A 24608-nucleotide genomic window follows, 5' to 3' on the forward strand; every position below is an offset into this window, starting at 1 on the left:
GGAATCACTCAAGGAATATCAATTCCATTCCATTTGTATTCCTTACATTCACCAAGCATATTCCATTCCAACCTTTATTCCATTCCAATCATACCAAGCATGGCCTTAGTTTTCCATTTTGATATGTCCTTTATTAACTGTCTCACTTCATTTTTACAATTTTTGGTAATGGACCTTACATTCCACTAATTCATTTTACTCATATTTTATTATAATACTAATATAAAAAGTCATTATTTCTTTTAAAACCTATATCTGGCCAAAATGGAACATATATTTGGAGACAGAGAGAAGTGCAATTTTTTTCCGACATTATACACATTGAACTTAAGACATAATGTACATTAAAAACAAATCTAACTTGAGCTCACAATAAAAACAAATCAACATTCAACAAATAATTGTGTTATATTTTTTGTTAATCTTCATATCATGTAACATACGATACGAATTAAATAACACACATAACGAAATATATATGCACATATAACCGAAACACATTTGGATTCGCACAATTAATGAATACAATACGTAAGATCTATTTTTATAAATTCGGGAAAAAATAATTAAAATAGTTATATGTTCCCGATTCACAAAACGAGGAAGAAGGCGAAGAACAAGATGAGACGACATACATGCACACAGAGGTCCACACAGATTCTCAAAAGCCGGCCCACAAGAGGCTCAAAGCATGCCACGTATCCACCTGTGGGGTCGCCTTTCCCGTTCAAAATCTCCCTCCACCTATGAGCCTCTCCTATATATCTTTCCCTCTCTCCGCGTCTCTCTCTACATGTTCAGTCCATTTCGATTTCATGCACTGAGATTTCTTCAGGTGTTTTACAGTGAATTTGTGGTAGAGGCGAGCCACCAACGGAGAGAGCGGGAAGAACTCATGCGAATCGGATCTGTTAGTTGATCGGCTGAGATCGCGAGAGGTTTTTCACCACGGAGCTAACGATCGGAGAGCATCATGTCATCCACCGGAAACTACCGCCGGCAACCGTCGCTCTCGCGGCGGGCGTCGCGCGGCGCCACCACTACCTTCTCGATGGAGGTGTTCGACAATGAGGTTGTGCCTTCCTCACTGCAGTACGATATCGCCCCCATTCTGCGCGTCGCCTCCGAGATCCAGCAGGAGCGTCCTCGCATTGCCTACCTATGTAAGCTTGATCTATCGCCTCTGTCTTCTTTACCTCTGTTTATTTCACGAATTGGAGAAATTTTGATCGAGTTCATGATCTGTTCCAGTTTTTTGTGCTGTGAATTCATGAAATAGGACGTTGCTCCAATTCACCATGCCGATCGCATGTGTGCCTAATTTGTCCTGTTTCTGATCACGTTTTCTGTCATTTCTGATTACAGTTTTCTGTTTGTTTTTGGATTCGATTTGAAAAAAGCAAAAACATTTTTCTGAGAAGCAGAAGTGATGAGCTCTTATTTTTCAGAGCTCGATATCCGATCATCTTCACTACCCTCGCAGTTATTGATTCAACGCGTATATGCCTGTGTGTTGTTGCTGTTGATGCATGTGTAGATACACAGATTTATTTTAATTGAACTGATTTGAAAAACCATACAAATAATTAAATAGGAGCTATAAAGAGCTAACAAAATCTACTGTGTTCATTTAGAGCTAAATGTAATATTAATAGATCTTAAATTCAACATTATCCGTCCTAGCAGAGATTTATTATCAGTTATATATCTCTACATTAATTGATCCAAGTATATTCACTTATTGCATAGTGTTTTGGATTCCAGTTCATTGAATATGGTAAATGTTTTTTTACTAGTTCTGCAGATTGATAATTATTTCCTGTTGTAGGCCGTGTTTACGGGTTTGAGAAGGCACACAGATTAGATCCCAGTTCAAGCGGACGTGGTGTACGGCAGTTCAAGACTAGTCTACACCAAAGATTACAGAGGGTATGTTAATAATTTACTGTACATATTAGCATATTTGGCACACACAGTAGTGTTGAAATATCTACTACTATAACTCTATAAGAATGCTTTAAGGAAAATCTATGGGAGTTAGTTTAGTGTGGAGGTGATAGCACTACGTATAGAACTCGCTCTGCTTTTTCGGGTAATTTGAAGGCATTTTTTTTTTCGATTTAGTTGTCCATCCAAATCACACTCGCTTGTTGAAAAGAAGCTAAAAGATTGGATGATAGCACAAGGAAGATTTGTTCAATAATTTTTGGTTTTCCTTATATCTCAAGATGAAACTTATTAATATCGTGTATTCAGGAGGATGGACCATCTATGGAGCGTCGGGTTGAGAAGACTGATTCGCGGGAGATTGAGAGCTACTACAAGCAATATTACAAGAAATATGTTTTGGCACTTAACAAGGGGAACCAAACTGATAGGTGAGATAGTTCTGAAGCAATTAGTTCAATGATCATTATACAAGTTAACATTTATATAATTGAAGGTGATATTAACAATAATTGTTCTTGGCAGAGCTCAGCTTGCAAAAGCTTACCAGACAGCTGGGGTGTTGTTTGAAGTGCTTTGTGCTGTTAACAAAACCGAAAAAGTTGAGGAGGTTGCGCCTGAGGTCAGTTTTTACCTAACTATATGAAGGCTTCGGTGATGGTTTAGTTAAAATGTGCCCGTGAGGAAGCTTTGGTGTTTTACAGATTATGGCCGCAGCAAATGATGTCCAAGCAAATGCGGAACTTTGTGTTCCATTTAATATTCTTCCCTTGGATGCAGGCGGGGCATCACACTCTATCATGCAGCTTGAAGAGGTGGCTTTCGCAGCATTTGAACACTGATTCATGTGTTTAATTGTATTTGTAATATCAAGTCATTGCTTCTTTTGAAATTCAGGTGAAAGCTGCTGTAGCTTCTTTAAGTAATACTCGTGGCTTGACATGGCCGTCATCATTCGAGCAACAACGGCAGAGAAGTGGGGATTTGGACCTTCTTGATTGGCTGAGGGCGATGTTTGGGTTTCAGGCATGTCTTGTGAATTGTTGGACCAGATAACTCCTTTGTGCTTTAAGATGAGGATAACTAAATACTGGCTTCTTTTGGCATCTACAGAAGGACAGTGTCAGGAACCAACGGGAGCATTTGATATTGCTACTAGCAAATATTCATATAAGACTAGTACCCAAGCCTGAAGTGCAAAACAAAGTATGTCTCCTCCATTTGTTTGCTCCTCTGAATATACTGAAATTCACTGTTTTCACATCTCCTTACATAAAACATATGCTCTACCTAATATTCAACATCATTCACTGTGTTCACTGTGGAGAGATATAGATATTTGGACTTACCGAAACTGCATCTTTACTGCTGTGAATGAACTTGTTGCATGTAAATTTGCAGGACATACAATTTGATCAGCATGTCCCACTGTTAAAAAAAAATTAAACCATCTATTCTGCACTAGATTTTTAGTGTCAGGGAGGTTAACTTAAAATCTGTTACTTTTCTTTAGCTTGATGATCGAGCTTTAGATGCACTGCTGAATAAGCTGTTCAAGAACTACAAGACATGGTGTAAATATTTGGGAAGAAAACACAGTTTAAGGTGAGTTGAAATTACTCTGCCCTGAAAATCGGCTATCTGAACTAGATAACTAACTTCAACAAATTCATCAGTACATTTTAATTTTATTCTTGTTGGATTAGATTAACCTTTCAATCTTAACTGCCCACAGACTCCCCCAAGGTCAGCTGGAAGTGCAACAGAGAAAGATTCTGTATATGGGGCTCTATCTTCTTATCTGGGGCGAAGCAGCCAATTTGCGCTTTATGCCAGAGTGTCTATGCTATATTTTTCACAATGTGAGTGATTTCTTATCCTTGCATTACTGAAGAACCATTTAATGATTCCTTTGACATAAATGATCGAACGGAGATATATTTGAACAAATGTGAATGCTCAGATGGCATATGAGCTTCATGGACTGTTGGCTGGAAATGTAAGCATTGTAACAGGAGAAAACATCAAGCCTTCGTATGGTGGAGATGATGAATCTTTCTTGAGGAAGGTTATAACTCCCATTTATCGAGTGATTGATAAGGTATTCTCGCTCAGGTGAATAGACTAGTTGTAAACTTTTGTCTGTCCAAAGATAACCTAATCTGTCTTATATGGTTGCAGGAAGCTAAGAAAAGTAAAAATGGTACTGCCCCCCACACTTCCTGGTGTAACTATGATGACCTGAATGAGTATTTTTGGTAAATAGCTGAATTGATAGTATAGATTTTTAGGTAAGTTTCATTATCTATGCTATTAATTAGGATATGGAAAAATACTATAGGTCATCGGATTGCTTCAAATTGGGATGGCCAATGCGCGATGATGGTGAATTTTTCAAATCTGCACAAGAAATAAAACAGGTAACTAAGGTGGAAGTTGAACTTATTTGGCCAGATTCAAAATGTTGCTTGTCTGCTGAGTAATACAGTTGTTTCAGGGGAAAAATGCTCCAAAAAATCTCGGGAAATCATTCTTTGCGGAAACCAGATCATTTTGGCACATATTCCGAAGTTTTGATCGTCTGTGGACATTTCTTATTCTGGCTCTACAGGTACGTAATTAGAACAGATGAAAGACATAATTGAGACAATTAGGTGATTGTGCTGATTGGTTTGCTCTGCAGATTATGATTATCATAGCCTGGAGTGGTGTTTCTGTATTCAACGTCTTCCAGCAGACTAATGTGTATCGCATGTCTAGCATATTCATCACAGCAGCCTTTCTTCGTGTAATTCAGAGTACGCATATTCAAAGAACTTCAAAATATTGGCTGAAATTTCTTCTTAATCAATCACATTTCAGCTTGAGTTTAGGTCTTTACTTGTGTTGCTTATTTACTCAAGATTCATTTGAAATTTCTGTAGGTGTTCTGGACATCATTTTGAACTTTCCAAGCTATATTAGATGGAAGTTCACCGGAATTCTGAGGACCCTCCTAAAATTAGTTGTCAGCTTAGCCTGGGTTGTCATCCTTCCTTCGTGCTATTTGCTCCAATCCAAGTCATTTTCATTTGCCAAAATCAAAGATGGGTTTTCATTCCTTGATGATGTCAAGGGTGTACCTCCTCTGTACATTGCAGCTGTCGCTATATACCTGTTACCGAATTTGTTAAATGCAGCCTTATTTGTTTTCCCCATGCTGCGACGCTTCATTGAGAATTCTGATTGGCATATCATTAGGATGTTCCTATGGTGGTCACAGGTATATTCATCATCATCATCATCATCATCATTCTTTACTCTTTCAGTCACTCATACATTCAAACCAACTGATATTTAATAACATGAAGGAATATTTATATAGCTACTATATTAATATTAGAGATGCTTCCATTTTTTTTTACCTAGGTAAGAAGCAATTGCGTTGTCTTATTTTTGTTCTGAGTATAAGCACATGCCTGGTCTCTGAAAGTTTTGCTTATCATTTCAGCCAAGAATCTATGTGGGAAGGGGAATGCACGAAAGTCAATTTGCACTTATCAAGTATGTTACCCAAGTTCTCTAATCTATGGATTTGTTTCGTCACATCTGAGACTGACTTTTTTTTTTTTGGATATGTTCGTCGTAATTGAAACAGATATACTCTATTTTGGGTGCTACTTCTGGCTTCAAAATTCTCAGCCAGCTATTTTATGATGGTACTTTCTCATCCTTTTGTTAGTCAATTGGATGCAGACAGTGTCAACTGCTCCGCTCCTTATAATTTATGTCTCATTTAATTCAGATAAAGCCTATGGTGAAGCCCACTAAAGACATAATGAACATTCAGCGTGTTACTTATACCTGGCATGAGTTCTTCCCACATGGTATGTATTCTTTCTAGTGGGAATCTTGGAATATAAGGTGTTGCAAAGAGTAATCCTCTCAACTTAACATATTGGATCGTGTCGTACCAATGCAGCTAAGCACAACTTTGGAGCTATTGCTGCACTATGGGCACCAGTTATCTTGGTGTGCTTTCTTATCATTAATCTTATAGCTTAACATCAGAATTTATTCTTTCCATTTCTTTCTGCTCCATATTACTTCCTTTTTTGCACTATCAATTTTTTCATAGTTGTGACTTTGTGTGCAGGTTTACTTCATGGATCTCCAGATTTGGTATGCCATATTCTCCACCTTGTATGGGGGTTTTATTGGAGCCTATGATCGTCTTGGAGAGGTATAAGCTATATCATTACTTTTACTTATGATTTGCTGGTCCTCTGATTCAACATGCAAACAACTATTTGCTCAAGATATCTTTGAATTCGAACTAAATCTTCAAATATATCAGCGACTATAGATTAGAAAATGACAGAAGAAAACCAATTGTTGATCATCCCAAGCTTCAGCAATATTTTTCCTGTGTCTTACTGTTACAATAATCCTGTCACTTTGTCAGTTCTGTAATTAATAAATATCTAAATTTAATGTGTCTTCCTATATCTTGTCTACAAAGTAGTAATACTTATGCATGTCTAGTTGTGGGAACAGTCTGAGAACATTCTTTTTATGTAATCAATCAATAACTTCATATACTCAGAGTACTTTCACACTCTATTCACTTCAATTTCGATTTGTTCCTCCTCAGATTCGAACTCTTGGAATGCTGCGGTCTCGTTTTATGTCTTTGCCTGGTGCATTCAATACTCAATTAGTACCATCTGATAAAGCTAAGAAAAAAGGATTTTCATTTTCAAAGAGCTTTGATCAGGTTGCTTTTTCACCCTATATTGTTACCATTTCACTTCTTCAATAAATATGGCTACTGTAGTTTTCAGAATCTTTGTGCTTCTTCATTCTTTAGGTCACTGCAAGTAAAAGAGGTGAAGCCACAAAATTTGCACAGCTGTGGAATGATGTAATATGTAGCTTTAGAGAAGAAGATCTCATAAGTGACAGGAAAGCTCCATTGTTTGATTATTTTCTTATATACTAGTATCATTTTTTTCGGTACCATTTGATTAAATTTAATGTTTAGATGGGAACTAAAGCTATATTATTACCTCAGGGAGATGGACCTGCTTCTTGTTCCTTATTCATCTGATCCCAACCTAAAAATAATTCAGTGGCCGCCCTTCTTGCTTGCTAGCAAGGTAAAGTTGTGCTTTTTGAGTTTTATCATATCTGTATTCTTTTTCACTTTCTGCCTTTGCAGATTCCAATTGCACTGGATATGGCTACTCACTTTCGCTACAAGGATGCTGACCTCTGGAAGCGGATATGTGCTGATGAGTATATGAAATGTGCCGTGATTGAATGCTACGAGTCATTTAAACTTATCCTTAATGCCTTGATCACTGGCGACACTGAGAAAAGGTTGTTTTTCTGATATTGTTCTAAAGATATCTTTAACTTTCATTCGCTTATGATTTTATATAAATTTGGGTCATGTTATTGTGCATATCATTTTTTTTATCATGATTGCTCATTATGTGCTGCTGTGTTTCAGCCACTTCACAACACTTTAATCTGAATAGCTATATTCTATCCTCTCCAATTCACTTCTTGCAGATTGTTATCTTTCAAAGACACGAACTGGAAATTACAGTGTATCTATAATCCCCAGCATTTTCAAATTTTAATAAAAATTAATAAACACTGTAGTTTCTGCAATAGTATTCCACTTGTCCTAGTTATATTGCTTCTGTTTGTACATAATGCAAAACCCAAAACTCATTTGAATCTCAATAATCTATGCAAAATAATTTTCTTTCTTTGTGTTAGTTCCAAGGAAGGGTTGCACTAAGGGCTTGAGGGTTTATATTGCGTTTACTGAATTTTAGTATTCTAATATATGCTTTTTTTGAACAGGATAACGGGAAGAATCATAAAAGAAATTGAAAATAGCATATCAGATTATACATTCCTTCAGAATTTCAGAATGAAGCCTTTGCCTGATCTTTGCAAGAAATTTATAGAACTTGTGGAGATATTGGTAAGCCAGTTCTTATCAAAATATCAAGTTAAAGGTTGGCATCTTTGGAAACTGAGTGAATTTTTTATCTTGCAGAAAGACAGTGATCCATCCAATAAAGATATTGTTGTTTTACTGCTGCAAGATATGTTAGAATTAGTTACCCGTGATATGATGGTGAATGAGATCCGGTTCGTAGATGCTGCAGTATTTATTACTATAGAAACTATCTTTACTATCTTGTAGTCTTCTTATTTTGTGAAATTATAATTTGCTTCACTGAATACAGTGAAATTGCTGAAGTTGGTCAAGGTAGCAAGGATTTCGGGAATCAACTTTTTGCCAGTATTGCTTTTCCTCCCCCAAATACAGCACAATGGGAAGAGCAGGTATATGAAGCTGCATTTGCATAGAACAATCCGTCAGTCTATTTAGTTACAAACACATCCCAATTTATAGCATCTTGCAATAAAAGAAGTGTTATAAACTATGCTTGTTCCACAGATACGGCGCCTCTATCTCCTCTTAACAGTTAAAGAATCAGCAATCGATATCCCAACAAACCTTGAAGCACGTCGGAGAATAACATTTTTCTCCAATTCACTTTTTATGAATATGCCACGTGCACCTCGAGTGCGCAAAATGCTGTCATTCAGGTGAATAATATTTATAGTATTTGTGATTTGAATATCTTATACCTTCATGATATGTCTGTGCGTGTTTATTGAGTTGAGAGCTATTTGTACTGCAATTTCTCTTGTGATATTCTATCTGACAGAACTTTTAGTTAATTTCAAGAGGCTCGGTGGGAAGAAATTGGCAATAGTTTATGATAGCAGCTGGTTTTTCAACCTACCTCTTACAATATAGCATTCTTTAAGCAACATTTATTTGAGATGAGAGAATTCTTTTCCTAGCTGAGCTGATCAGTGTTTATAAGGTAGTAACCATATTTATCGGCATGCAGTGTGTGTACTCCATATTACAGTGAGGAGACTCTCTACTCTAAGACTGATCTTAGAATGGAAAATGAAGATGGTGTTTCTATCATTTATTACCTCCAAAGGATATATCCAGGTCTGACTAATATTCCAAATCAGAAAAACATATACTCGAGAATGGTATTCGATTATCATATAGTACCATCTAATTGCATGTACTCAATTTTTTCATTCAGATGAATGGGATAACTTCTTGGAGCGTTTAAATTGCAAAAGTTCCGAAATATGGGAAAATGAAGAAAACGTACTGCAACTACGCCATTGGGCCTCTCTGAGAGGACAGACTCTTAGCAGAACAGGTTATTTAAGTTGCACATTTCTATTCCTGATGTTCCTGATCTTCCTTTAGCCTCATACTTCTTTGAGTGATTTATATTTCTCTTGCAGTCAGAGGGATGATGTACTACAGAAGGGCACTAAGACTTCAGGCTTTTCTTGACATGGCTTCTGAAGAGGGTAAGACAAACTCCAAATGATAATCTTACTGAGAAGCTTAATAATACAAACAGGACTAGATGAACTTAGAGAATATGCTTGTGATATATTCCAATATTTGGCCGGTATACAGTAATACTCCATAAGGTAAAAATGGTTAGAACTGAATGAAGTCGAAAAATTTCAACATTTCCATTGAAAGGTAAAGAAATGGAACTAACTGTTTGTGTATGAAGGCTGCTGGCCAAAACCAAATCCCCCAAGTGACCTTTTCTAAATCAAAATTTAAATACAAAGGTATAATGACTGGTTCTGCCTAAATTTTGCAGTACTACAAGAAGGTTATAAAACGGTCATAGATCCATCAGATGAAGAAAGGAAGAGCCAAAGATCTTTCTATAATCAATTAGATGCTGTAGCTGACATGAAATTCACCTACGTTGCCACCTGCCAGAATTATGGAAATCAGAAACGCAGTGGAGATCGCCGTGCAACAGACATATTAAATCTGATGGTTAAGTAAGTTGAACAATACTGACAATGTTAAAGCATTATATCTTATTTTCGTTTGTAAATGATAATTACAACACTGCCTTCTTATGTTTTTGCAGTCATCCATCTCTTCGTGTAGCATACATAGATGAAGTTGAGGAAAGGGAGGGTGGAAAAAGCCAGAGGGTCTATTACTCTGTTCTGATCAAAGCTGTTGATAATCTTGATCAGGCAAATATTGTCTTAGTTCTGCATAAAATACTAGTAAATGATATATATTCAACCCCAATACTGATTTAGTCTGTTTCTTCTTAAGGAAATTTACCGCATAAAGCTACCAGGGCCAGCAAAGATAGGAGAAGGTAAACCTGAAAACCAAAACCATGCAATCATTTTTACGCGTGGGGAGGCACTTCAGACGATCGATATGAACCAGGTAAAGTTGTTGAAGCCTTGTCCTTTATATTGATGAAGAGTTTGTCTTGAAAATTAAACGTTCTTTCTTGCTTCCTTTGCAGGATAACTACTTAGAAGAAGCTTTTAAAATGCGCAACCTACTTGAGGAATTCAACGAGGATCATGGGGTGCGACCGCCTACAATCCTGGGTGTGCGTGAACATATCTTCACTGGGAGGTAGTAGAGTTTTAACATTCTGTCCATTTTGTACAACTTCTGAATTCTCTCTCTGATCTCTCATATGTTCAACCACAGTGTTTCATCGCTGGCTTGGTTCATGTCACTGCAAGAAACAAGCTTTGTTACAATTGGTCAGAGGGTTCTCGCCAGACCTTTAAAGTATGTCGGTTTCTTATCTAACACACCACCACATATTAGATTCTCTCTGAATTTGTTCTCGGTATGCATGCTTGTCCATCTTCAATGAAGGGTAGCACCATTAACCTGTCATTTCTACTTAATGTCTTCTTGGCATTTCTTCAAATTTCTTCAGGGATATTACTCTTTAGTAATCCATCTGGTTTGCTGCAATGATTAACTTTCATTTGATTCATTTTTCTCTAATGCTCATTATATAGGGTACGGTTCCATTATGGACATCCGGATGTTTTTGATCGGATTTTTCACATAACCCGTGGAGGCATCAGTAAATCTTCAAGGGGAATCAATCTCAGTGAGGATATATTTGCTGGTAAAACTTCAACCCATACGTCTGATACATATGCTTACAGGTATACGTTTCCTGATCTGTACTATTACCCTCTGTAGGTTTCAATTCAACGCTAAGACGTGGAAATATCACTCACCATGAATATATTCAAGTTGGGAAGGGAAGAGATGTTGGTTTCAACCAGATTTCACTTTTTGAAGCCAAAGTTGCTTGTGGTAATGGGGAGCAGACACTTAGCCGTGATATCTACAGACTGGGGCATCGCTTTGATTTCTTCCGCATGCTGTCAAGTTATTATACAACTATAGGGTTCTACATCAGCTCAATGGTATGACCATTTACTGTGAGTTTCATTGCATTGGTTTTCTCACATAAAATAAAATCTAGTAGTACTTGTTTAGAATGATATATATTTGGAGCATATATTATTTTTCAAGACTGGCTAAAAGAAAACAGATGTTTGTTATCAAATATTGCATTTCTAGAAATTTACATATCTGCTCGTCTGCTATTAGTATATTAGAGACGAAAATATAATTTAAACCAGTGTTCTCGGTGCTGTAAAATATTTTCTTGGTAATGTGTCTCTATCCTACACCTTTTTGATAACCAACATTGTTTGCCAATGTTTTGTAGCTGGTGGTCCTTACAGTGTATGCCTACTTGTATGGTAAGCTATATCTTTCTCTGAGTGGATTGGAGGAGACGATAGTCAAGGTTGCCAGAACTAGGGGAAACGCTGGTCTCAAGGTAGTCATGGCATCACAATCAATTGTTCAATTAGGAATTTTGATGTCACTGCCGATGATTATGGAAATTGGACTGGAGAGGGGGTTCAGAACAGCAGCTAGTGATATGATAATCATGCAGCTTCAACAGTCATCTGTGTTCTTTACTTTCTCTCTCGGGACAAAGGTTCATTACTATGGGCGAACAGTTCTGCATGGTGGAGCCAAGTACCGAGCCACCGGGCGTGGCTTTGTGGTTAGACATGAAAAATTTGCCGAAAACTACAGAATGTACTCAAGAAGCCACTTCACAAAAGCTCTAGAACTCATGATTTTGCTCATCGTTTATAAAGCATATAGTACAGCTGCAACTAACTCAATGACCTACACGTTTGTGACAATGTCAATGTGGTTCCTTGTGGGATCCTGGCTGTTTGCTCCCTTTCTTTTCAATCCTTGCGGATTCGAATGGCAGAAGATAGTGGAGGACTTTGAGGACTGGTCTAAGTGGATGGGCAGCCGAGGTGGAATTGGTGTTCCAGCAACCAAGAGTTGGGAGTCGTGGTGGGATGAGGAGCAAGAGCATCTCCAACACACAGGATTTTTAGGGCGGTTGATGGAAATCCTCCTTGCTCTTCGTTTCCTGTTATACCAGTATGGAGTTGTGTATCACTTGCACGTGGCCCAACGTAACACTAGTATTTTGGTTTATGCTTTCTCTTGGATCCTAATCGTTGGTGCCATGATAATATTCAAGGTTCTATCAATGGGGAGACAGAAGCTGAGCGCCGATTTTCAGATGGTTTTCAGGCTACTAAAACTAGCGGTGTTTATCGCGTTGGTAGTGGCAATTATCCTGGCCATAAAGTTCCTCGGGCTAACGGTGGGAGATATATTTGCCAGTTTATTAGCCTTCTTGCCAACTGGATGGGCCCTTCTGCTGGTAATGATATACTACTGTACTACTATTATTGTTATTATTATTATCATCCTTAATTAATCTCTGCTGATATTGTATTTACTGATGGTAATAATTTTTGAACCATGGTTTAGATCGCGCAAGCATGCAGGCCAACGGTGAAGAAGCTTAAGTTGTGGGGGTCAGTGAAAGGTATGGCAAGAGGGTATGAGTACCTGATGGCGCTAGTGATATTCGCCCCCGTCGCCATCTTGGCGTGGTTCCCCTTCGTGATCGAATTCCAAACACGCCTGCTCTTCAACCAGGCCTTCAGCAGAGGTCTCCAGATCCAAATGCTATTATCCGGCGGGAAGAAAGACAAGTGAGCGGCAGAGGGTTGAACAGCCTTGCATGGAATTCGTTTAGATATACATTCATGTTGATTGATTGATTACTTAATTCTTTTCAATCTCAATAAATACTCATATTTTTTTCTTCTTTGTACCCATTTTGTATTACCGAAATCCGGGAACAAAGGAAATAAAGCCATGGAGGAATCATCTCCACTTTAGTACCTCTCTTTCTCTCTCGTCTACATCTATATCAGTAGTATTTATTACTCTATCAAAGAGACACACACACATATATATACATACATACATGTAGATGGTGTGCGTGTTCAATCCTAGGACCCCTTTTTCACCATTATTCCTATATATGCACATAAAAGCTTATGGTTCAAACCATCAAACTATATTCCATATCTCAAAAATTAAAGACCTCGAAAATGACTGCATGAAAATACAGGAAAAGCCGGTAATAGGATGCCTGAGAAAATCTAGAAATGAATACAGCAGCCTAAATAAAGAAAGCATTTAATATTCCATCACCACAAAGTGTCAACACATTTTACATTGTAAAAATCCAATATTATTGGACTTCATATCGTTGACATATTTCCTACGATCTCAACCTTAAAATAATACTAGGTGAAATTCGCCCTACATGAGAATTCGGTAGCAGCATCATTTCACCTAGATTCAGTAGCAGCATGGTCCAGTTGCTTCTCAACCAGAAATTAACACGAACAAATTTCACTTTGGCCTCCCAAAACTGAGCCATTGCTTGGTCTATAGCTTCAGAGCTAGACCTGGACATCCTATCATAAACAGTACGGTACATATCCTGCCCTGTCCACAAAGGATAAGCCCATGGTGGAGGATTTGGGAAAAATGCATCTCCATTTGCCAGTGGAATTCCTCTTCTGGACAGCTTATGTGAATTAGATGCATCCTTAGAATAACTATTTCAAAAGATGCAGAAAAAATCATCACATATATTCATTGTCATATTCATAGTCTCGCAGCTTCAAAGTTCAAACCCTTTAGTGGAATCAAATGGGCAAGGACTGCTTTCAGGGTGCATGGTGCTTCACGAAGCTCTCCCAGAACAAACTGAACCATTCAAACATGCTTGTATTGGTTGCCATGTTATAACTGCAAAAAAGGGCAAGTGGCACCAACTGAGTTTTGAACAAAAGGTCTGTGCTTGTGCTCTGTCTTGAAATACATTGAGGTTGCTGGTGAAAATAAGTGTGTGAAAAATAATGAAGAGCTGTGGCATTACATGATGGCCAAGAGAGCTGGTCAGCCTGTTGTGGTTAAAGCGTATTCCCATCTTCGTAGGAAGAACTGGCTGGTAAGGCAGGCTCTCAATATGGGGTCAAGTGATGATAAAAAAGAAAACTACTATATCACTTACAAAGTACCATTGCAAAAGCAGAATCATCATGGAACTGAGCCGACACCGATTTGTATAATCTCAATAAGTTCTCTCTCAATCAACTTATCCGTCGAAGAACACTAAATATATATCTATAGAGTCACCAGTAATCATTGCAGGAGCATATACCATCATGAAAGTGATGAAACCGCTTTATGTCCCTAACAACAATTTCTCGCTTCACCAACTTAGATGCCAACTTAAGCGCAACATGGCAGTCAGCACATATGCGAAGATTCTTAATGATGCGTATAGGGCTTCCGGGAGGCGTTACAAGAAGAGAAAATGCCAGAGCTATTCTTTCACTGTGCGACCACAACAGACGTGATTTTTCATCCTCTTCCACATCAAGCAAAATCACGTCGTGATTAGGTGCATACCCAGCTCTTTTGCTTCTCAAGTTGAGCCATTCAAGCATTGCTCGAATAAGTTTAATATCTTCATGTGAATTGTCTCCTACAACAAAAGAATGAACCATTCCCTGAATCTCAACCCAACTAAGGCCTGGCTCCTTCTTCACCTTTTTCCTCTTCATCCTTTTCCTAACAATAGCCACATTATCCCATCTTTTTGCACCTGCATATATGTTAGACAAAAGCACATAAGTTGATTCATCTTGGGGTTCCAACTCAAGCACTTTCTCAGCGGAAAACCTCCCAAACTCAACATTGTTGTGTGCAACGCAAGCCCCAAGCAATGCACGCCATACCATAACACTGGGCTCATGTGGAATCTCTCCTATCATCTTTACTGCCTTATCAATATAACCCAATCTTCCTAGAAGTGATACCATACAAGTATAATGTTCCATGCGTGGTTCAATACCATAATCCTCTTGCATGGAAGTAAAATAAGACTCACCTTGATCCATTGATCCAGTGTTGCTACATGCTGAAAGGACAGCAACAAAGGTCAAAGGATCAGGTGTGATGTTGGCTTTTCGCATAGCCTCAAAGATCTTTAACGCCTCATCACCAAGACCATGCATCGAGTATGCTGAAATGATTGAGTTCCATGAAATGACATCTTGTGTGCTCATAGAGTCAAAAACTGAACGAGCATCCCTAATTCTTCCACACTTTCCATACATATCAATAAGAGCATTACTGACAGCATCATCTCCATCATACATGGTTTTGACCGTCACTGAATGTATCTGAATCCCAACCTCCAAAGCTGCTAAACATGCAGCAGCCCTGAGCAAGCTGGAGTACGTTACCTCAGTTGCTTGGATGTTTTGTTCTAACATATTTAGGTACAATAGAAAAGCTTTCTCTGCATCTCCTAGTTGGACATATCCAACTATCATTGTGTTCCAGGAAACCTCATTTTTATTCGTGGACTGCACAAATAATTCCATAGAAGACCATATGTTTCCACATTTAGCATACACGTCCATGAGGGCATTGAGAGCAAACACATTCAAGTCAAGCCCAACCTTGACCATGTGGCAGTGGGCTTGAGACCCCAGCTCGAGGTCCTCCTTTGTCGCGCAAGCTTGGAGGATGCTAGCCAAAGTGAATTCATTAGGACTTACAAAAGCTTTCCGCATTTGGATAAACATATCCAACGCCTGCTGACAACGATCACTTTGAGAATACCGAGAAATCATAAAACTCCATGGAACTACATCGTCTTTAGGGATCTCCTCAAATACATGTCTAGCATCCTCAATGTCCCCAGACCTGGTATACAAGTCAAGCAAGGAAACACCGACATAAGAATCCATCTCATAACATGTCTTTATAATGCAGCCATGTATACTCTTCCCCAATTCAGCATTTTCAAGGCCAAGGCACGCCTTAATCACACTTGCAAAAGTATAATTATTTGGCATCAACCCTGCCGACCTCATTTGATTAAAGAGATCCAACGAATCTTCAAAACAATCATTCTCAGCATAACAAGACACCATCCCAGTCCAACACACCATGTCCCTATCGACAATTCCCTTGAACACCTCTTTAGCAAAATTCACAGCCCCAAAAACCGAATAAGCATCAATAAGAGATGTCCCAACAAAGGCATCAGAGCCATAACCAAGCTTATAAATGCAAGCATGAACACACAATGCTAACTCCAACCAATCCATGCTCACAAGCAACTTCAAAATCGTGGTGAAGACAAAAGGGTTAAGTTCATGGCCCTCCTTATGCACCATAAAGAATAAATCTACAGCTCTATCGTACTCTCTAAATTGAGAATATCCCTGAATCATTGTAACGAAAGAAACAACATTTCTCTCCGGCATTTCGTCGAACACTTTGAGACCATCGGATAAAAGCCCCGTTTTCAAGTAGAGATTCAACAAAATATTGCGACCATATAGGTCCAAACAGTTACCCCTCTTCAGAACATCACAATGGATGGTTTTGGCTGTGTTGGGGTCGTTGTTTTTCGTGCAAAGCTGAAGCAATCGGGCATATGCATGGGAATCGAAGTTCGGAATTAATGCCGCTGGAGCTTTCATGACTGAAGATGAGCGACGATGCTGTAGAAAGCAAGGTATACGGAGCAGCCGATTGTATCTCCATTGTTGCAAAAGGCTGTAGCAGTAGAATTTGGTCATGCCAAAGTCTGTACCGATTTAAAAAATTTTATAAACTGTAGCAAAATTTTGTCAAGGAAGATTTCAAGAATATTTTTTTCGGATATACACTACTTATTGTACTACAAATTTTTTGAATTCTTAAACATATGTGCAATCTTTCTATTTTTTGTGCTTTGTTTTGAGTCAAAAATTACATTGTATCAAGTGAAGTCTGTTCCTTTTGAGTGGAATATTACTTAGTATAAGAAAAAAATAACCTTGATAGTTGACATCCGATATAAAACAAAATTCCAAAAATTTAGATCAAAATAACTAAATTGAGAGAGTGAATTACTATAAATCTATGATCATGATGAGTTACAAAGTGCAAAACTTCAAAGTAGGTCGAGTAAACCACATAGAAAACGTCCATCTCTCCAAAATATGAGAATGGAGCTTTGCTGCATTCTTTCCCTATTTGAATGACAACAAACAACAAGAAGCCAGCTTCTATCCACTTTGAATACATCTCTGATCTCGTCAGAAACTTCATTTTTTTCTGCAACGAGGAGGAATCTGAGGCTCCTACCGCTGGGTTCGAGTAGCACCCCACACGAGTAACAAAAGGCCAGGGGTGGAATGTGGATGCAATTGCATTTAGTCAAGCATGTAAATTCTCGAGGCTATGTCTTGAACCATCCAATCAAACCCTTCGAGCAGCCCTTCCCCGGTAAATGCACTACATCCCACGATTTTCCAGTGCCGGCTTTTGTCCATGGAATCTAAGTTCAGAACCTGAATGAAACGACGCAATCTAAGTCAAATCAGAAACTAGAAATAAACTTGAGAGCCAAACATGAAGAAATATAGTCGTTTCTAGCAAAACTGAAGACGTTTGATGCCCTCCATCAGGAGAAATAGCAAGAAAACATATCAACAGATGCTCATTGTTTTGCAATACGAAAAAATAACACTTAAAGTTAGTCGTATGTAGATCCCCGGGCTAATCGCCTATTACTTGAACAAGACTAAAACGAATATGCATAGACCATTTAACCGAAAAAGCACTGAACAAAAGATCATCCCTGCAAGATATAATCACATCTAATGTGAATATCTGTTTTGAGGAAAATAAAACACTCCTTTAATTTTCCAGTAATTTAAACTTGCAGCTCAGGGGAGTAGCAGTGAGAAGAAGAATTCTTCCACAATATTACTCGGTTGCAATTGCAAAAGCATCATTTAAGACAAATGGATTAAAATTTAAACAAAAGCAAAATCCTTACTCTAGCTATCTCATCCGGTGACAGGGAACCTTGTATATCCTGCTTATTTGCAAATATTAACAGCATCGCTCCTGATAATCGCTGTAGAAATATGATACAGTAAAAAAAATTCAATTAAAAAGTAACCAACCAGGCAAAGAACCTAATATGGTGAAGAACTTCATTTGCTGAAACAAAAGTTAATAACATGAGATCACATAACATGGACCACATATGATGAGTGTGTAAGGTTCAATAAAGTAGATATGAACTGTAAGGTTACATAGTCACATAGAGATGCCATAGTGCTAGAACAAGCACCTTATTGAACAAACAGCATCCATGAACTTAAGAAGTCAAGTGGACGAATCACTGACTATAGAAAGGCTTAGAACTATAAAAATGCAGAAAACTCAATGGGGGAACAGTTGACAAAAGAGATGCAGGATATTTACAACAGAAATGATTGGCCAATAAAAGAGAAAACACACCTCTTGTTTGAGAAGATTATCCAACTCGTATTTGCAATGATCCAGCCTCCTCAGATCCGAACTATCCACCACCCAGACCAAGCCATCAGTTTGCTCGAAATAGTTTCTCCAATAAGACCTTATGCTTCTCTGCCCTCCCACATCCCATACAGGGGCGGACGCAGAAAAAATTGGCCGTAAGGGCTGAGCTTCATTATATATTTAATACGAACTAGTGCAAAATATACTCCCTCCGTCCCATAAAAATATATGCATTTTCCATTTTCGTCCGTTCTTCCACAAAAATATGTGCATTCCATTTTTGTAAAGTTATATTAATTCAATAATGTAGGTCCCACTATCCGCTTAATACTACTTTAACTATCATTCCCCTCTTCTCTGTTACGTTACCAATTTTGTCTTCATTCCTATGCTATACCCCTTGCCTATATTTTTATGGGACGGAGGGAGTATTTAATAAAAAGAACATGTCAGAGCTTCTAAAGCGGTGACAACTGAATTCTACGTGTTCTCATTAATTGAAAACGTTGTAAGATTCGTTCGTTATCAATAGTTAAAGACAGGTCATTCTCAATATACACAATTAAAACGTCATTTATCCACTCATCTCTCATTAGTTTATATCAATAAGATACTATCAACACCCACGTCAACATAACATAATTGTATTCTATATATTAGACAATCACAATTCACAACTATTAGCTCACAACTAACATTGTTATCATTTTTTTAATTTGCAACTATTCTATAAAAATCTTAAAAAGACAAAAGGTAAAATATAAAGTTAACAACTTTAATAAACTCTTTACCTCAGAATTTATGTAAAATTTGAATGTTAATTTCTGTAAAGTCTCAAAAACTCAAACCCTCTGTATTCCTTTGATTTTTAAAAGTCCCAAAATCGTGTACCCACTTCTTCTTAAATTTTAATAAAAACGTGTGCCCACCTTAAAAAAGTGATAGCACTATGCGTTCTCTATTTTTTAAAGTTAAAAACGAGTACATATAAAGTGGGGTAAGTGTGGTAAGTTTGACTTTTACTTTTATAATTAATTAATTCATTTATAAAATTACACTTTCTTTATCTTCTTCCCTACGCTGCCAGACACCATTGTTACACTTTCTTTCTGCAGATTTTTACTTCCCCCTTCTTTAATTTCAGCCCCTTACAATTCTTCATCACAAGATAATTTTGTCTTCAGTAGCATTATTTGGTAAGGGCTTAACATTATTTTTCCAAATTTTGAAAAATTTGAAAATAGAAAATTTAAAAAAAAAAAAAATTGGGTAAGGGCTTAAGCCCTACCCTCTCTCCACGTGTGTCCGCCCCTGATCCCATATGTTCAAAGTGTACCTAAGAACATGTATCTTGACAAAAAAAAAACTAGATTATCTCCAAAATATAAAGCATACTTTTGGTAAGCCATGGTTTTGATGTTGAACCCAAGTGTGGGGCTGATTACGCTAGTATCTTCGCCATTAATCTTCATCACTATTGTGGTCTTTCCAGAATTATCAAGACCACTTGAGTAGAAATGGAATGAGTGTTAGAGTTCAAGTGTATATGAAAACAGAAAAGTGGAAGGGATAGGGATAGGGATAGGGATAGGGGTTATTACACTTACACCATGAGAATGCGCATCTCCTTTTCCTTGCGTTTAATTTTCTGGATTATGCTGAGAAGGCCCATTCTTATTTCCTATCAGAACCTTGAGGCAATGTGAAATTCCTCAACTTCAGAGAGACTTAGAATTGATAACAATTTTAGGAATTTAGGATCCGTTCGTTTTCTCCATTTCTGGTGAATATTCTGGGTGTTCAGTTTCATTGGCGAGCCCTCGATTAACCGCAGTCAGAGAAAAAAAGGAAATAAATTAAATATATAGTACTATAAATGATGCTGAACCTGGTTCGAAGCTCGTAGAATAACCAGACTTGCCGGCGGCGAAACTCGGCAAATTCGCGCCGATTTTTCTCTTCTGCTACCATTTTTCAATTTATTAGACCTCCCAATTTCAAAATTCATTATTTTAACAAATGTATTTACCAATATTGTGGAGTGCAATACCTTAATCCAATTAAATAAAATTTAAATCATTACAAATTTAATCATATTAAATAAATATTTAATGCGGAAAATAGTTACGTGGTACAAATCTTATTTACAAAAATATATCAATTGGAACAATTTTTAAAATAAAATATTTGAAAGTAATAAAACCTCAAATTAAACAAGTGATATCCTTGATTTTTTTAAAGAAGGGGGTAACATAGCGATTCTTATTAACTTTCAATTGCTAGGTCTCATACAAATTACACATTATAAAATCCAAGTTGGGCAAATACTCAAAACAATATTCCATATCTCAAAAATTAAAGACCTAGAAAATGACTGCATGAAAATACAGGGAAAACCAGTAATACTGTAATAGGGTCTAGAAATGGATACAACAGCCTAAATAAAGAAAGCATCTAGTAATATTCCATCACCACAAAGTGCCAACACATTTTACATAGTAAAAATCTACTTACAATATTATTGGACTTCCACATCTTTCCTATGATATCAACCTCAAAATAATAGGTGAAATCTCCCTACATGAGTACTGGTAGCAGCATCATTTCACCTAGATTCAACGGCCATGCTTTCCGAGCCCTTGAGGAACGATCTTCGCCACCATATTTGGAACGCTTTACTGAGGTTAGGGCATTCGTTGCCATGCTTGGAGAAGCAATGGAACCATTCCATGAACAACGAATACTGCTCTTTCAGTGGAAGAGTGAGCAGCGCTTGGCCCATCGCCTCCTCCAATGCCTTCATGTCCAGCCCCTTTTTGCTCCTCTGCAACCAGCCAAAATCAGACAGCATTGGTCTAAACCACGCTTGCAGAAGTCTCAGCCTCGTCTCTGTCGGGCAGTGGAGCCTCCTAGTCCCGATTGCAATGAACAGCACTGCTGAGACACGGCTCAGCTCATACTTGACCATCGGAGATGCATTCTTGTGCAATTTAAGCAGCCCTTCTTGATTTCCCCACAAACGGACAAACTCCTCCGCCAGCTGGTGATCAAGCAGGATATCCACAAGCCAATTTATGTTGTCCACCTGCTTTGAGACGCGCTCTAACAGAGGCTTTTCTTTCTCCTTTTTTGCCAATTTCTGCCCTGCATTGCTATCCGAGGTCTCCTCGAGCAGACTGCTTAGTGATTGCAGACACGACTCACAAACTGCATACATGTCCTCCTTATTAACATCCGGGGACTCCTTTTCATAGACGGAACTTTTGCATAACAGACCTTTAACCAAAGACTTGAGTTCATTCCCAGCAGTGGCATCTCTGCAGGTGGTAATGGACAAGATAAGCTGCTTGGTCAATGCTGGCTGAGAATCAACGGGATCACTGGGGCTACAGAATCTGTCCCGGATGTCTTTGGTTTTAGGATCGTCTATTTTTAGTCCATTGAATAGTTCCCTCATCTTCTCCTCCTCTTCTTCAGTCCATGGCACCGCCTCCAAGTATTGTAAACACGCAGAGATACACCTGCTAAACTTGATGCCTACCGATGCCTAAGACAAGAAATTAGGAGCCTCAGATTTTAGATTTACCAAAAACGACGTTCATACACTCTAAATAAAAGACCTTTTCTCTTGTTTTCCATTCAGAAATAGAAAGCTTGGAATGCAAGAAGGCATCATATTGAAAGGAAGATGCAGTCTACTCGAACAAACGGGCAAGAAAACAGGTAAAATGCCAAAACTCATGAAACTCAAACTATTTCCACCTCAAATGTCATCAATAATCCCATAAATCATTTCGGAAACACAAACAAAACAGTGCAAGTAGATCAGAATTAGGTTGCAGATTTCATTCGAATTTGAAATCCAAACAGTAATAAATCAGCAGATCCTATTTGTCATTAATACATACTTTTCAAACCCAAACAGTAATTTGAAACTCACATGATGCACAAATCATACACCAAAAAGTCAGAATTGAGTAAGAATTAAACCACATCATCACAAGAAAATACTCATAAAATCAAGAAAAATAAAAGAAGCGCATTTCTATGATTAAAAAAAAATTGAATACCTCGAGTATGTCGATAGCTCGAAAAACCCCAATCTTGACGAGCTTCTTCTGAATATCCTCCTCAAACATGAGCTCAATCGTCTCACGAAACACGCTCAGATTCTCGACATCCGGCACCTCAACCCTACACAAACCGCTCACATTCTTGCGATAATCCGCGATCAATTCGGCGAAAACGGCGCTATTCGCCGCCAAAACCTCCGAACTCAGCTCCAGCACCAGCGATCCCCCATTCTTCCCCTTCAGATTCAACCTAGTATCATAAATCCCCAAATTCGCCTCGCTGTCGGCAGGGGGCGGGGGCGGAGGGGGCAGCGGCAACGGCAAAGGCGATTTAGGGATTTGGTGGTTTTTAGGAGTGGCGTGGGAAACAACGGGATGCTCGGAGATGGGAGAGACCCGACCCGGAGAGAGGATCCGACGGGCGAAGGGGGTCTTCTGCGTCTGGGGAGAGTTGGAGAAGGGCAATTGCGTCTTTTTACCGCACGAGGAGGAGAGAGAGCGGGAGCGCGAGAGCCCCGGAGTCTCGGGGCTGAGGGGAGGGGTGGTGAAGGAGCAGCACCAGTAGCGGCGGCGGTGGAGCTGCGGCTCGCGGCGGCGCTCGGTTTTGACGTCGTGCATTGCGGCGAGACTGCTTATTTCATAGCCTGGATCACTGAAATGTGAGGAATTTATTGGAATTTCCGGTAAAAATATCAAGAACGTGAGGATTTGAGAAGGAGAGAGAAGAAGAAGAATAGAGTGATTTAGAGAGAGAAGAAGGAACAAAAGACTGTGACGTGAGCTGGAAATAGTATGAGAATCTGTATTCACACTTTTCCTTTTTTTTCTCCTCTTTCTAAAAAGAGAGAAAAATTAAAGCAAAATGAGATTAAATTCAAATTAAAATTGATGGCATATGATTCATCGACGGGCCTGCAGTTAAGTGAAAAATCGATGATAGATTGGAAAATTTTATGCAGATTTTCTTGTGAAATAATGAATATATTTATTTATTGTGTTATCCAAATCAGATCTACCGTTATTGATTTCATTTTCTGTATATATTTATTGTTCAAACACCCCCCACTGAAGAAACAACTTGAAATGGAATCAATCTTTTTCTTTGGGTTGATTGCGCATTTTAATTTATTAATCGTTCGCTTTTGCAGATTTATGGGATCTACAATTATTAAACATTCCAACTTTCAAGTGTGTCATGGGACTGGATGGGATTAATAAGAATGAGGATTATACTTGTCAAGAATCAGAATAAAATTGATAATTTGTTTTGCACATGGACGCGGTACCATGATGAAGAATTATATTAATGTATAATGTATATATAACGTTCAAATAAAAACAAGAGATGCAGGAGTGTAAAGGGATCAAAAAATATCAATAAAAACAAATTTTATTTAAAATTATTTCATAAACGAGTAACTGGAATATTACTGGCGTCGTTTGTTCCCACCGGAAACAAGCTCATCCAATATACCTCAACAGCTAGTAACAACAATAGCGAAATACACGGCTAATCACTAACAACAAACCAAACAAAAAAAATAAGCACACTAAAAAAACGTAATGCCAAAATAAGCAATAGAATTACAAGAAATGTTGAATAGTCACAAAAGTAAGAAATAGAAATTCCAAAAAGGTAAACAACAACTAAACCATAACACTACTCAAGTATGTAGTTTTGCGAGCATTTAAATGGGTCACATATTATAATCGTCAACAACTATTATAAAATTTATAGCGAAGGTGATTTATCCAATTTACCAAAGTGATACCTAAGACCGAGATATCGTCATATCAAAGGTTTGTTAATGAGACTAAACAAGGCTATGAAATTGTTGCCGCTTGCCTTCGCAACGTTC

General features: G+C 38.1%; 4 protein-coding genes across 8 annotated transcripts; 1 reads left to right on the top strand and 3 right to left on the bottom strand.

Moving 5' to 3' along the window:
- The first annotated feature begins 800 nt into the window (after positions 1-800).
- CALS5 (callose synthase 5) lies at positions 801-13161 on the top strand. Its single transcript, XM_048106062.2, has 40 exons — positions 801-1163; positions 1829-1929; positions 2257-2378; positions 2473-2569; positions 2652-2762; positions 2845-2973; positions 3061-3153; positions 3461-3552; positions 3683-3809; positions 3911-4048; positions 4129-4205; positions 4289-4367; positions 4445-4558; positions 4631-4745; positions 4872-5209; positions 5438-5490; positions 5585-5645; positions 5732-5813; positions 5909-5958; positions 6083-6169; positions 6581-6703; positions 6797-6895; positions 7005-7085; positions 7148-7308; positions 7804-7927; positions 8003-8097; positions 8196-8295; positions 8411-8562; positions 8874-8983; positions 9084-9206; positions 9295-9363; positions 9672-9861; positions 9954-10065; positions 10151-10270; positions 10353-10468; positions 10547-10630; positions 10870-10982; positions 11060-11289; positions 11598-12632; positions 12743-13161. The coding sequence occupies exons 1-40, from the start codon at positions 974-976 to the stop codon at positions 12971-12973; spliced, it is 5724 nt and encodes a 1907-aa protein (XP_047962019.1). The 5' UTR covers positions 801-973; the 3' UTR covers positions 12974-13161.
- A 285-nt stretch (positions 13162-13446) lies between these two features.
- LOC125204912 (Tetratricopeptide repeat (TPR)-like superfamily protein) lies at positions 13447-17050 on the bottom strand. Of its 2 annotated transcripts, XM_048103688.2 has the most exons (3): positions 14356-17050; positions 14214-14282; positions 13447-14083 (listed from the first exon to the last, which is right to left on the bottom strand). In XM_048103688.2, exon 1 carries the CDS (start codon positions 16936-16938, stop codon positions 14470-14472), a length of 2469 nt encoding a protein of 822 aa, XP_047959645.1. In that variant the 5' UTR covers positions 16939-17050; the 3' UTR covers positions 13447-14083; positions 14214-14282; positions 14356-14469. The 2 variants fall into 2 exon arrangements, with proteins under 2 accessions (XP_047959645.1, XP_047959642.1); XM_048103685.2 differs by having other exon boundaries at positions 14214-17050.
- A 158-nt stretch (positions 17051-17208) lies between these two features.
- Positions 17209-20690, bottom strand: LOC125208204 (ADP-ribosylation factor-like protein 2). Of its 4 annotated transcripts, none has more exons than XM_089060414.1 (6): positions 20565-20690; positions 20284-20468; positions 20072-20182; positions 18656-18716; positions 18186-18266; positions 17209-17694 (listed from the first exon to the last, which is right to left on the bottom strand). In XM_089060414.1, the coding sequence occupies exons 2-6, from the start codon at positions 20346-20348 to the stop codon at positions 17557-17559; spliced, it is 456 nt and encodes a 151-aa protein (XP_088916540.1). In that variant the 5' UTR covers positions 20349-20468; positions 20565-20690; the 3' UTR covers positions 17209-17556. The 4 variants fall into 4 exon arrangements, with proteins under 4 accessions (XP_088916540.1, XP_088916541.1, XP_088916539.1 ...); XM_089060415.1 differs by having other exon boundaries at positions 20284-20456; positions 20565-20684; XM_089060413.1 differs by lacking the exon at positions 20565-20690 and having other exon boundaries at positions 20284-20546.
- A 311-nt stretch (positions 20691-21001) lies between these two features.
- On the bottom strand, positions 21002-23544 carry LOC125205514 (PRLI-interacting factor). The gene is made up of 2 exons (XM_048104504.2): positions 22747-23544; positions 21002-22223 (listed from the first exon to the last, which is right to left on the bottom strand). The coding sequence occupies exons 1-2, from the start codon at positions 23365-23367 to the stop codon at positions 21282-21284; spliced, it is 1563 nt and encodes a 520-aa protein (XP_047960461.1). The 5' UTR covers positions 23368-23544; the 3' UTR covers positions 21002-21281.
- Positions 23545-24608: the final 1064 nt, after the last annotated feature.

Source organism: Salvia hispanica, chromosome 6, assembly GCF_029641045.1.
Source record: "Salvia hispanica isolate PSC_SH4W2 chromosome 6, Shi_PSC_v1, whole genome shotgun sequence".
Taxonomy (NCBI): domain Eukaryota; kingdom Viridiplantae; phylum Streptophyta; class Magnoliopsida; order Lamiales; family Lamiaceae; genus Salvia; species Salvia hispanica.

Coding starts and splice junctions, on each gene's coding strand:
- CALS5 (XM_048106062.2), top strand. CDS start 974: ATGTCATCCACCGGAAACTACCGCCGGCAACCGTCGCTCTCGCGGCGG. Junction 6,170..6,580: donor CCTATGATCGTCTTGGAGAG/GTATAAGCTATA, acceptor GTTCCTCCTCAG/ATTCGAACTCTTGGAATGCT. Junction 9,364..9,671: donor TGACATGGCTTCTGAAGAGG/GTAAGACAAACT, acceptor TAAATTTTGCAG/TACTACAAGAAGGTTATAAA.
- LOC125204912 (XM_048103688.2), bottom strand. CDS start 16,938: ATGACCAAATTCTACTGCTACAGCCTTTTGCAACAATGGAGATACAAT.
- LOC125208204 (XM_089060416.1), bottom strand. CDS start 20,348: ATGGGCCTTCTCAGCATAATCCAGAAAATTAAACGCAAGGAAAAGGAG. Junction 20,183..20,283: donor GAGATGCGCATTCTCATGGT/GTAAGTGTAATA, acceptor TTTCTACTCAAG/TGGTCTTGATAATTCTGGAA. Junction 18,267..18,655: donor ATAATCTTCTCAAACAAGAG/GTGTGTTTTCTC, acceptor ATATTTCTACAG/CGATTATCAGGAGCGATGCT.
- LOC125205514 (XM_048104504.2), bottom strand. CDS start 23,367: ATGCACGACGTCAAAACCGAGCGCCGCCGCGAGCCGCAGCTCCACCGC. Junction 22,224..22,746: donor GAGCTATCGACATACTCGAG/GTATTCAATTTT, acceptor TTCTTGTCTTAG/GCATCGGTAGGCATCAAGTT.